We start from the raw sequence: 12,408 nt of genomic DNA, 5'->3' as shown, positions 1-12,408 counted from the left end.
GAGGGAACAGCGTGATGACCCTATTATAGTTTATTCTATTGAACACCTTAATAATACACCTCCTGGGACTGATGGTATATCTGCTGAGTTTTACAAAACTTTCTCAACAGTTGGCCCCTTTTCTGTTGGAGGTCTTTTCTGAAAGCATTGTAAATAATGCTCTTCCTCCCAGTGTGACTCAAGGTCTGATTACATTAATCCCTAAGCACAAGAAAGACTTGCTTCTACTCGATAATTTACATCCAATCTGTCTGCTCAATAATGACCACAAAATATTAGCCTCTATATTTGCAAAAAGAATGAAGGCAGTATTGGACTCAATTATAGAAGAAACCCAATCTGGCTCCATGAGGAATAGACATATACAGTGGGGCAAAAAAGTATTTAGTCAGCCACCAATTGTGCAAGTTCTCCCACTTAAAAAGATGAGAGAGGCCTGTAATTTTCATCATAGGTACACTTCAACTATGACAGACAAAATGAGAATTTTTTTTTCCAGAAAATCACATTGTAGGATTTTTAATGAATTTATTTGCAAATTATGGTGGAAATAAGTATTTGGTCAATAACAAAAGTTAATCTCAATACTTTGTTATATACCCTTTGTTGGCAACGTTTTCTGTAAGTCTTCACAAGGTTTTCACACACTGTTGCTGGTATTTTGGCCCATTCCTCCATGCAGATCTCCTCTAGAGCAGTGATGTTTTGGGGCTGTTGTTGGGCAACACGGACTTTCAACTCCCTCCAAAGATTTTCTATGGGGTTGAGATCTGGAGACTGGCTAGGCCACTCCAGGACCTTGAAATGCTTCTTACGAAGCCACTCCTTCGTTGCCTGGGCGGTGTGTTTGGGATCATTGTCATGCTGAAAGACCCAGCCACGTTTCATCTTCAATGCCCTTGCTGATGGAAGGAGGTTTTCACTCAAAATCTCACGATACATGGCCCCATTCATTCTTTCCTTTACACGGATCAGTCGTCCTGGTCCCTTTGCAGAAAAACAGCCCCAAAGCATGATGTTTCCACCCCCATGCTTCACAGTAGGTATGGTGTTCTTTGGATGCAACTCAGCATTCCTTGTCCTCCAAACATGACGAGTTGAGTTTTTATCAAAAAGTTATATTTTGGTTTCATCTGACCATGACATTCTCCCAATCTTCTTCTGGATCATCCAAATGCTCTCTAGCAAACTTCAGACGGGCCTGGACATGTACTGGCTTAAGCTGGGGGACACGTCTGGCACTGCAGGATTTGAGTCCCTGGCGGCGTAGTGTGTTACTGATGGTAGGCTTTGTAACTTTGGTCCCAGCTCTCTGCAGGTCATTCACTAGGTCCCCCCGTGTGGTTCTGGGATTTTTGCTCACCGTTCTTGTGATCATTTTGACCCCACGGGGTGAGATCTTGCGTGGGGCCCCAGATCGAGGGAGATTATCAGTGGTCTTGTATGTCTTCCATCTTCCATGATTTCTTCAAACCAAGCTGCTTACCTATTGCAGATTCAGTCTTCCCAGCCTGGTGCAGGTCTACAATTTTGTTTCTGGTGTCTTGGCCATAGTGGAGTTTGGAGTGTGACTGTTTGAGGTTGTGGACAGATGTCTTTTATACTGATAACAAGTTCAAACAGGTGCCATTAATACAGGTAACGAGTGGAGGAGAGAGGAGCCTCTTAAAGAAGAAGTTACAGGTCTGTGAGAGCCAGAAATCTTGCTTGTTTGTAGGTGACCAAATACTTATTTTCCACCATAATTTGCAAATAAATATATTAAAAATCCTACAATGTGATTTTCTGGATTTTCTTTTCTCATTTTGTCTGTCATAGTTGAAGTGATGAAAATTACAGGCCTCTCTCATCTTTTTAAGTGGGAGAACTTGCACAATTGGTGGCTGACTAAATACTTTTTTGCCCCACTGTATCTAATAATATCCGACTGGTGTTAGACCTTATTGACTATTCTGATTTAATCTTCGAAGATAGTTTTTTTGTCTTCTTAGACTTTTATAAAGCCTTCGATACAGTGGAACATGAGTTTCTATTTCTCTCCCTTGCGAAATTTGGTTTTGGGGAAATATTTTGTAGTACTATTAAATTAAAGCATGGCACTTCTTGCCTAATTCCTCTTTTCAAATCAAATCTAGGAGGTTGCCTAATTTCGCCTTACCTCTTCATACTTGCAACCCAACTTCTTACAAGTTCTGTTAAATCTAATGATATAAAAGGGATCTCTATTGCTGACAGAGATATTATCATAAGTCAGCTTGCAGATGACACAACCCTCTTTTTGAAAGATGCTGACCAGATTCCTAGAGCAGTCGATGTGATAAATATATTTTCCAAAGCATCTGGTCTTTGCCTGAACCTTAATAAGTGTGAATTGTTTGCTGTTAAAGACTGTGTGATACCCTCTATATGCAATATTCCAGTCAAGGAAAAAGTAATATACCTTGGGATTACCATATCTAAGGATCAACAGGAAAGATGCTCATTAAATGTTATACCTATTATTGAAAAAATCAAAAAGAAGTTGAACCATTGGTTGCAGAGGGATTTATCCTTGAAAGGTAGAGTATTGCTTTCTAAAGCTGAAGGTATCACCAGACTTACTTATGCAGCCCAGTCCCTATATCTTAACAACAAAATAGGTAAAGCGGTTGACCAGGTGCTTTTCAACTTCATCTGGAAAAATCGTACACATTATATTAGGAAATCTGTAGTTATGAACTCATGAATATGGTGGTCTCAAATTTTTGGGTTGATTTTCCTACTTTGAAAAATACTTCAGATAAATTGGGCTAAACATTTTTTAAAGAATCCTACTTCAATTTGGAATTTCATATCTTCTCCTGTTTTGGTAGCCTCAATTTTATGTGACTTTGTAACTATAACATTGATAAGTTTCCTGCAAAATTATCTGCTTTTCATAGACAAGTATTCTTAGCGTGGTCGTTAATTTTTCCCCGCATAGGTATTTCATTTGGAACAATAAGGTTATTTGGTATAGAAACAAGTCTTTATTTTTTAAGAACTGGTTCAATAATCATATCCTACTGGTGAGTCAACTTTTTCATGCAAAAGGATTGTTAGAGGAATTTTTATCTCGTTACAATATCCCTGTAACACCTAGAGAGTTCACCATAGTCTTTGATGCTATTCCATCTGGAACTCTCATGGTATTTAGAGGTGTAGCCAGACCTCACCTTCTTGACCTACCCTCGCTTAATCCAGTTGACTCTCCAATGCTGTTTTTCTAACAACTCTTTGTTAGAATGATCCATAAGTATTACCCTGTGAAGAAACATTACCTGAAGAAACTCAAAAAATACATTAACATTGATTGTACTTTTTGTGTTGAGCATCCAGAAACCGTTTCACATTTATTTTGGCATTGTCTACATGTAAAACAATTTTGGAAAGATATTCAGTTGAATAATTGTTAATATTCTTGATGACTTTTGTTTTTTTATGGGAGAACGTGCTGATCAGTTTCCTTAACCATAATAAAGAAAAACAATTTTACCTCCATAAATCTAATTGTGCTAATGGAAAAATTGTCATATTCATAGATGTAAGTTCACTAATAAAAAAACACTTCTGTGATTTCTAGAAGGAATTCGAGCAGTACATTAAGACTATTCTACATTCTTCTAATAAGAAAACTGTTAAAACAATGTGCTTCTTTTAAGGTCTTTGTATAATCTGTAATTTGGTGTACCCCCTAGCATATGTTATCATTGTCTGTTTGTATACTTCTTGTATGTATACTGATTTTTCTTTAAAAAAAGTTAAGATGTAAAAAAAGAAGAGAAAAAAAAGAAGGCCTAGCTAGTGCTGTATCACATTAGCGGATACTTACACTGTTCTCAGGGCAGGTCTGTCGGTTTTGACTAGCAGAAGTGACTTTTTGTGGCAGGTTAAGATAATTAACGTGGCAGGTTACGAGAATTAGGTTAAAGTTAATTAAAGGGTTAGCTAAAATTGTCCATAACTGCCCTAAGACCAGTCTTGGTTAACTACATAATAGTACATGCCATCACTAAAACGGAATATTTAGCTACTATAGCTGGCTAACGTTACCGTTAGACACGGCAATATAGAGCTAGCATTAGCTAGCTACTTACCATTGGTTATTGTGAGAGACCAGATGAGAACGAGAGCAAAGCCCACGTTCATGATGAGTAATTATTATTTATCAAGGAATCCAACCGTACGTTTGCTCAAACTGCCTTCACAAATCGTTAATTTCACCAGTTGTTGTGATTGCTGCCTAGGGTCTACATTACCGTTCTTCTAGCAGCAGGATATTATGCTGGCATCACATGGCGGATTTGTTTCTTCAAAATAAGAGTCTTACTGCAAAAACACGCTAAACTTTGGGAATATCTTTTTTTTAAACACTAATGTAGTACAACTGTTTTTCACAGCATTGCGACCACCTTTGAAAAAATAAAAAGTTCACACAAATACTGGTATGTTGAAAGCTATTGTGTAGGCTATATTTAAGTTAATACACTTTTAATACAATACTAATATATGTTATTGGAATTACTCAAGACTTACTGCAAGACCTAAATGAGTCTCTTGTGCTGGGCAACGGGTTTAATACAGAGTAATGACTTTTACTCCACCCACTCCATTCACTGCAATACAATACATGGTTAATGGGATACTTAAAATCAAATCAAATTTAATTCTCACATACACATGTTATTGTGAAATGCTTGTGTTTCTAGCTCCAACAGTGCAGTAATATCTAGCAATTCACAACAATGATATGCCAGCAAAGCCACTACACAACCCTAAACAGTACATTACTTGCACGATAACGGTGACAAACGGTGCCCCCAATCTTTTAGGGCCTTCATAAAGCTGTCCCAACAGCAGAGATTTCTTTTCACCATGGAGTGAATCCTTACCACTGCTACATCTGGCTATCAGCGGAACCTTGGCAGCAAAACAGTTCATTCAGCCTCATTTCCTGTCTTTTTAAAAAACATAGGTGATATGGCTGACTTGCTTGAACAAATGTGGTTTCTACTGACAATTGAGATGTACAAACTATGGCATAAGGGGACGACAAGCAGATAAGAGGCAATCCGTAATTTCGATTAAGACAATTCTGATTAGGACATAGTCAATATAACTATTTGTTCAGCACTTTTGAAATGTACAGCGACAGAATTCAGAACATGGGCCGTTCTTACAGTATTCTCCTGTACACCAAGTCAGAACCGTAGGATAAATAAAGGGGGCATAAGCAGACAATGAAAGCTCTTACAATATTCAATGATGACATTTCTCTAAAACAGGCTGTAGCCTACATGTGCACCACCAACAGCTAACAGCTTACTACACATCATACACTTTATATTACTTTCTTAGCTACAGTATACATTATCTCCCTGGCATATTACAGAATTTATGCAGCAGCATACAAGACATTTTTGGACTCACCTTGTTGTGCTGTGCTCACATGAACAGGAAGATGGTGCGGCGGTCCTTCGTAGGCAAACTTTGTCATCAAAGTCTGGCATTCTCTGGATTTATGATGCTTTCAAGAGAACTGGGAATTCAGAAAAAAACAAGGTTGAATCATGACGTCAGTGATCTTCAGTTTGAAGCTCTAGAAAGAGGCCCGAGTTCCCGACTTGGAATTCCGAGTCGGATGACCGTTCGGAGCTCGTTTTTTCCTGAGTTCCCAGTTGTCTTGAACTCACTGAAGTCTGAGATTTCCCAGTTCCGAGTTTCCAGTTGTTTTGAAAGCGGCAGAAGTCACGGTGGATTGACATGCATGGCCAATGTTGAATGTTTATCCTTTTAAGCTTGGAAAAGCGACCCTGAAACCCAGACTTGGACCACACACCCACTCCACTGAATAGCAGGCTACTGATTGCTTTGCAACACTTGGAGTTAGGCACGGATTCCTTCCAAACTACTCATTGTTGAATTTGTGATTTCCAACTTGTGTAATGTTTATGTCCAATGGCCGATGAGCACCGATACATTTTATCTATCATTCACCAGGGGGCTTGAATTTTTGAGCTCTCTCTGTAGATTTTGAGGTGACATATTTTTTATTTAACCTTTATTTAACTAGGCAAGTCAGTTAAGAACAAATTCTTATTTACAATGATGGCCTACACTTGCCAAACCCGGACGACGCTGGGTCAATTGTGCACCGCCCTATGGGACTCCCAATCACGGTCGGTTGTGATACAGCCTGTATATATATATTTTTTTAACCTAAACAGGTGGGGCTCAAAACAGGTGGGGCTCTGCCTGCCTTGAATGAAGGATTGCCACTGCTCAACAACAACAAAAAAGAAACAAAAGCCACACATTTTTATTAAAACAAAATCTAATTTATTTACAACTTAAATGTAATGAATATTAACCAGGCTATTAGGACACAGTATAATCACACTTTCTGAACAGCAATGGAGAAAATGACTTACAAGTTGGAGGCTGATACTGTATGTGCTTCTAATCTACAAAGGTTTGCAGTATACAGTAAAGGCCTATTACCTAGTTCAAATAAATAATAACAGAGACAAGATTATTTGCAAGCTATATTTTCATGATTATCGATCAAGGTGAGCAAAGGCACTTTTTCGTAGAGTTTAAAATGTATTACAAGAGAAAACAAGGCTACAAGTCTAACATTACACAGTTTAATCAAATTTTCAGAACAAGAATGGAGAACATTAATCATAAGTAATAAGCCTCTATGTGTTGCTTTCCAATCAAGTTTAGCAGTATGCGGGGATGCTCTTTCAGAAATATAACTTGGTTCAAATATTCGTTTTTTAACCCTGGCTATAGATGACTTTCTTGCACTGACTGCAATTTTGAGAGCATAAACTGTAAATGTGGAGGAGATCATTGGCTAATACATTTACAGGTAGCATTTCCTTCACAAATGATTCTATAATATCACACATTGCCGTTTTGAAGTCTCTGAAGCAATAGTTGTGAAGTCTGTTCTGTTTTCACTGCATCCAACTGTGAAATTACTTTGCTGATTTGGACTCATAAGGTTTGCTTTAAAGCTGCACCATGCAGAAATGTCTCCGCCATTTCCTGGTTGCTATAATTCTAATAGTTCACCTAATTTCAGTTTGTGACAAAACAAGCAAGTATAGTGTAGAGAATCTTTGTACCATTTAAACCGCTGTGAAATATATTTTCCATAACCCAAAAATGTTGTGTTTGAAGCTGGTGCACAAAACCAAAAGTAAAGGTTGCAAAAACAAAACTTTAGAAAAGGAAGCATAGAAATAGCATACATGGAGCAGATCTACCGCTTACATGCTGACCACACCGCTCGTGGGTTTATGCGCCTAAAAACCAATGAGGAGATGGGAGAGGCGGGACTTGCTGCATGTCAAACATCACAAATAGAACTAAGTTCTATTTTAGCGCCTGGCTATGCAGACGCTTGTTGACACATGTGAGCAGTGTGGGTGCAATAATTGAATAACATGTATGTGTACATTTATTTTGCAACACGTGAGCAGTGTGGTCAGCGTGTTAGACTTGCTTTCAATGAGAATGACAGATCTGTCACATTTCTATGTGAATTTGGTCAGGTCTTCCAAGAGTTACATATTGCAATTTTGAGTAATCTTCTACGAGAAAACATCCTCTTTCTACGATTCTTTGAAAGAGGATGTTTTCTTCAGAAATGTGAAAACAGGAAAGGCTTTATTTACCATCAAGATGATTGGGGAAATAATGACATGGAGTAATGACATGGAATAAAATCAACATTTGAATCTGACTCACAGGACTGTACTTGCTCACTGATAGATATTCTGTAAAGGCCATCATTACATAATTCATAAAAATATATAACTCCTGCTGTGTCAATGTTGGTAGATTCTATACACTCTTAGAAAAAAGGGTTTCAAGAGGGTTGTTCGGCTGTCCCCATAGAACAACCATTTTGGGATCCAGGTAGAACCCGGAGGGAGGAGGTATCAGGGGATGGAGTAGGCAGGTGGGTGTAAAGGGTTCTGCATGGAACCAAAAAGGTTCTAGATAGCACCCCCCCCCCTAAGAGTGTAGAGATGATCTCTATAGAGAATCTCGAGAGTAAAATATAAGCTGTGCCCAATGTCCTTTTTGGAGTTTACCCCTGAATGACAGATTACTGATTACTCAGTCACCAGGTCAACCTCTCATTGCCAACTGCTGGAAGATCAATAAAGCGAGATGGGGATACAAGGTTTCATATTACATTGGTGTCTTTTGATCTTTTACACGAGAAACATAAAATACAAGTATATCTGGAGTGCTGGTCCAAATCGTACCGTTGCACATTTACTGAATGTGTGTGGTGCTTCTCCCTTTGTAATAGTTTGCCTGAAAATAATGTCTAGCATGCTTTTAATGTTTTGTGGAATGCTAAACATTGAAGTTTCTAATAAGTCCAAATAATACATCGCTTGTATTTTCTCACAACCATTTGGAGAGATGGTTTATGATCCATGAATTAGTCCAAAACCCAAAGTCCAAGAGGGAAACCTATGGATTGATTGTGACCGAGGTGGGTTTATGAAATTCGTTGGAAGGCTATGCATAATTTGAGTAATATCAATCAAATCAAAGTTTATTTGTCACGTGCGCTGAATACAACAGGTGTAGTAGACCTTACAGTGAAATGCTTACTTACAGGCTCTAACCAATAGTGCAACAACATTTATTAGGTGAACAATAGGTAGGTAAAGAAATAAAACAACAGTAAAAAGACAGGCTATATACAGTAGCGAGGCTATAAAAGTAGCGAGGCTACATACAGACACCGGTTAGTCAGGCTGATTGAGGTAGTATGTACATGTAGATATGGTTAAAGTGACTATGCATATATGATAAACAGCGAGTAGCAGTAGCGTAAAAGAGGGGTTGGCGGGTGGTGGATGGGACACAATGCAGATAGCCCGGTTAGCCAATATGCAGGAGCACTGGTTGGTCGGCCCAATTGAGGTAGTATGTACATGAATGTATAGTTAAAGTGACTATGCATATATGATAAACAGAGAGTAGCAGCAGCGTAAAAAGAGGGGTTGGGGTGGGCACACACAATGCAAATAGTCCGGGTAGCCATTTGATTACCTGTTCAGGAGTCTTATGGCTTGGGGGTAAAAACTGTTGAGAAGCTTTTTTGTCCTAGACTTGGCACTCCGGTACCGCTTGCCATGCGGTAGTAGAGAGAACAGTCTATGACTGGGATGGCTGGGGTCTTAGACAATTTTTAGGGCCTTCCTCTGAAACCTGTAGCAACATGATTTTACTGGGATATTACATCAGATGTTTGTGTGAAATAAAATACAAACAAAGACAATGTAAACAATGATGGACTGGCATACCTGTTAACGATCTAGATTAACCTACTGGTAATGGCTGTACCTTAACACATTTAAATCAGCCCAAGGCCAGCCTTGACATGTGCCAAAAAAATGCATCAGGTCAATCGCTTGGACAAACAAATAAAGTTTGTGTTTTGTCTTTATAACTTATATATTCACCACAACAACAGTACATTAATGTTTTGGTTTGGAATTAATGTAACATGCAGGACTAAATGCATATGTCTATAACACAGTGCCTCTCCAAAACTAACCACATTTGGTAAGTAGAGACCCTACTAAGTATTTCCACCCTACTTTAGCTGAGACGGGTAGAAAGGTTCTCTTTACAACCCAATATTCTCAACATACCAGTGTCAACATTGTATTTTTTGTAACATATTTTTTATTTGTTTTCATAAATTACTTATTGCATTTTCTTGTTGGCACAATAAAAGTGGCCATTGATTAAAATTCTATATCATTTGAATGAGTTATACACATTGTAATGTTTTGAAATGCTGGCTTTTATTTTAAAGGTTTCGTCATTACCATATGAACTTGATGTCATTGTTTGTGCTGCGGGCAGAATACCAGTTAGGAATGCCTAGATAGACAATGGGGGGGATTAATGGATGGAAATTGGCAAGTGGTGGAAAATCTGATAGAAATGAACGATCTGGTGTGCCTGAATGATGGCAGAGAGACCAGGATTGATGTAGACAAGGGAAGAGTCTGCCTTGGACCTCACTCTGGTATCCATGATAATCGAAAATTTCAATAAGCATTTTTCTACGGCTGGCCATGCCTTCCTCCTGGCTACTCTAACGCCGTCCAACAGCTCCGCCTCCCCCACAGCTACTCGCCCGAGCCTCCCCAGCTTCTCCTTCACCCAAATCCAGACAGCAGATGTTCTGAAAGAGCTGCAAAACCTGGACCTGTACAAATCAGCTGGGCTAGACAATCTGGACCCTCTCTTTCTAAAACTATCCGCTGCCATTGTTGCAACCCCTATTACCAGCCTGTTCAACCTCTCTTTCGTATCGCCCGAGATCCCTAAAGATTGGAAAGCTGCCGCGGTCATCCCCCTCTTCAAAGGGGGTGACACTCTAGACCCAAACTGTTACAGACCTATATCCATCCTGCCCTGCCTATCTAAAGTCTTTGAAAGCCAAGTTAATAAACAGATCACTGAGCATTTAGAATCCCACCGTACCTTCTCCGCTGTGCAATCCGGTTTCCGAGCCGGTCACGGGTGTACCTCCGCCACGCTCAAGGTACTAAACGATATCATAACCGCCATCGATAAAAGATAGTACTGTGCAGCCGTCTTCATCGACCTGGCCAAGGCTTTCGACTCTGTCAATCACCGTATTCTTATTGGCAGACTCAATAGCCTTGGTTTCTCTAATGACTGCCTCAGCTGGTTCACAAACTACTTTGCAGACAGAGTTCAGTGTGTCAAATCGGAGGGCATGTTGTCCGCACCTCTGGCAGTCTCTATGGGGGTGCCACAGGGTTCAATTCTCGGGCCGACTCTTTTCTCTGTATATATCAATGATGTCGCTCTTGCTGCGGGCGATTCCCTGATCCACCTCTACGCAGACGACACCATTCTGTATACATCTGGCCCTTCCTTGGACACTGTGCTAACTAACCTCCAAACGAGCTTCAATGCCATACAACACTCCTTCCGTGGCCTCCAACTGCTCTTAAACGCTAGTAAAACCAAATGCATGCTTTTCAACCGTTCGCTGCCCGCACCCGCCCGCCCGACTAGCATCACCACCCTGGACGGTTCTGACCTAGAATATGTGGACAACTATAAATACCTAGGTGTCTGGCTAGACTGTAAACTCTCCTTCCAGACTCATATTAAACATCCCCAATCCAAAATCAAATCTACTGTAGATTCGGCTTCCTATTTTGCAGCAAAGCCTCCTTCACTCACGCCGCAAAACTTACCCTAGTAAAACTGACTATCCTACCGATCCTTGACTTTGGCGATGTCATCTACAAAATAGCTTCCAATACTCTACTCAGCAAACTGGATGCAGTCTATCACAGTGCCATCCGTTTTGTTACCAAATCACCTTATACCACCCACCACTGCGACCTGTATGCTCTTGTCGGCTGGCCCTCGCTACATATTCGTCGCCAGACACACTGGCTCCAGATCATCTATAAGTCTATGCTAGGTAAAGCTCAGCCTTATCTCAGTTCACTGGTCACGATAACAACACCCACCCGTAGCACACGTTCCAGCAGGTATATCTCACTGATCATCCCCAAAGCCAACACCTCATTTGGCTGCCTTTCCTTCCAGTTCTCTGCTGCCAGTGAGTGGAAAGAATTGCAAAAATCGCTGAAGCTGGAGACTTTAAACATCAGCTATCTGAGCAGCTAACTGATCGCTGCAGCTGCTCATTTATCACTCCAGTGTTAATCTGCTAAATTGTAATTCTTCGCTACTATGGCCTATTTATTGCCTACTCATGCCTTTTGCACACACTGTATATAGACTTTCTTTTTTTCTACTGTGTCATTGACTTGTTTATTGTGTTATTGGCTTGTTTATTGTTTATTCCATGTGTAACTCTGTGTTGTTGTCTGTGTCACACTGCTTTGCTTTAACTTGGCCAGGTCGCAGTTGTAAATGAGAACTTGTTCTCAACTAGCCTACCTGGTTAAATAAAGGTGAAATAAAAATAAATCTAGTGCGATGGCAGAAATCTGTGAGTTGAGGAGTCGATAGATCATTTCGCCATAGTATGCACAGTAAGCCGGAGGGAGGAGATGTCAGGGGATGGAGTAGGCAGGTGGGTGTTTGGAAGGGCAAAGTGGGATCAGTTTCAGGAGTTGAATGAGCAGCAGGTGATGGCTCGGGTGGATATGAGAGGGGATGTGGATAGTATGAATAACTGGGTGAGAACAGCTTTAGCGGGGGCAGCTACTGAGGCTATACCTAAGAGTTCAGGGAGGAGGAAGAGGAGGAGGAGGAAAGCAGTCCCATGGTGGACGGAGGAGTGTGGGGCAATGGTGAGGAGTAGGAACAGCGCATTTACAG

At 40.2% G+C, this 12,408-nt stretch overlaps 1 protein-coding gene and 1 long non-coding RNA gene across 3 annotated transcripts in view; one reads left to right on the top strand and one right to left on the bottom strand.

Annotated features, from left to right (window-relative positions):
- Window positions 1-4,293, bottom strand: part of LOC139538529 (interferon alpha/beta receptor 1a-like) — a 27,210-nt gene extending 22,917 nt beyond the window's left edge. For both annotated transcript variants that reach the window (XM_071340680.1, XM_071340679.1), the window contains exon 1: window positions 4,116-4,293. In XM_071340680.1, the coding sequence (XP_071196781.1) occupies window positions 4,116-4,167 (52 nt within the window). In that variant the 5' untranslated portion in view covers window positions 4,168-4,293. The remainder of the gene's footprint in view (window positions 1-4,115) is intronic.
- Window positions 1-12,408, top strand: part of LOC139538532 (uncharacterized) — a 20,144-nt gene that overhangs the window by 2,393 nt on the left and 5,343 nt on the right. The window lies entirely within an intron of this gene.

Source organism: Salvelinus alpinus, chromosome 14, assembly GCF_045679555.1.
Source record: "Salvelinus alpinus chromosome 14, SLU_Salpinus.1, whole genome shotgun sequence".
NCBI classification, from domain to species: domain Eukaryota; kingdom Metazoa; phylum Chordata; class Actinopteri; order Salmoniformes; family Salmonidae; genus Salvelinus; species Salvelinus alpinus.
Note: the sequence above shows the minus strand (reverse complement) of the source record. Positions and strands in the feature narration are given on the sequence as shown.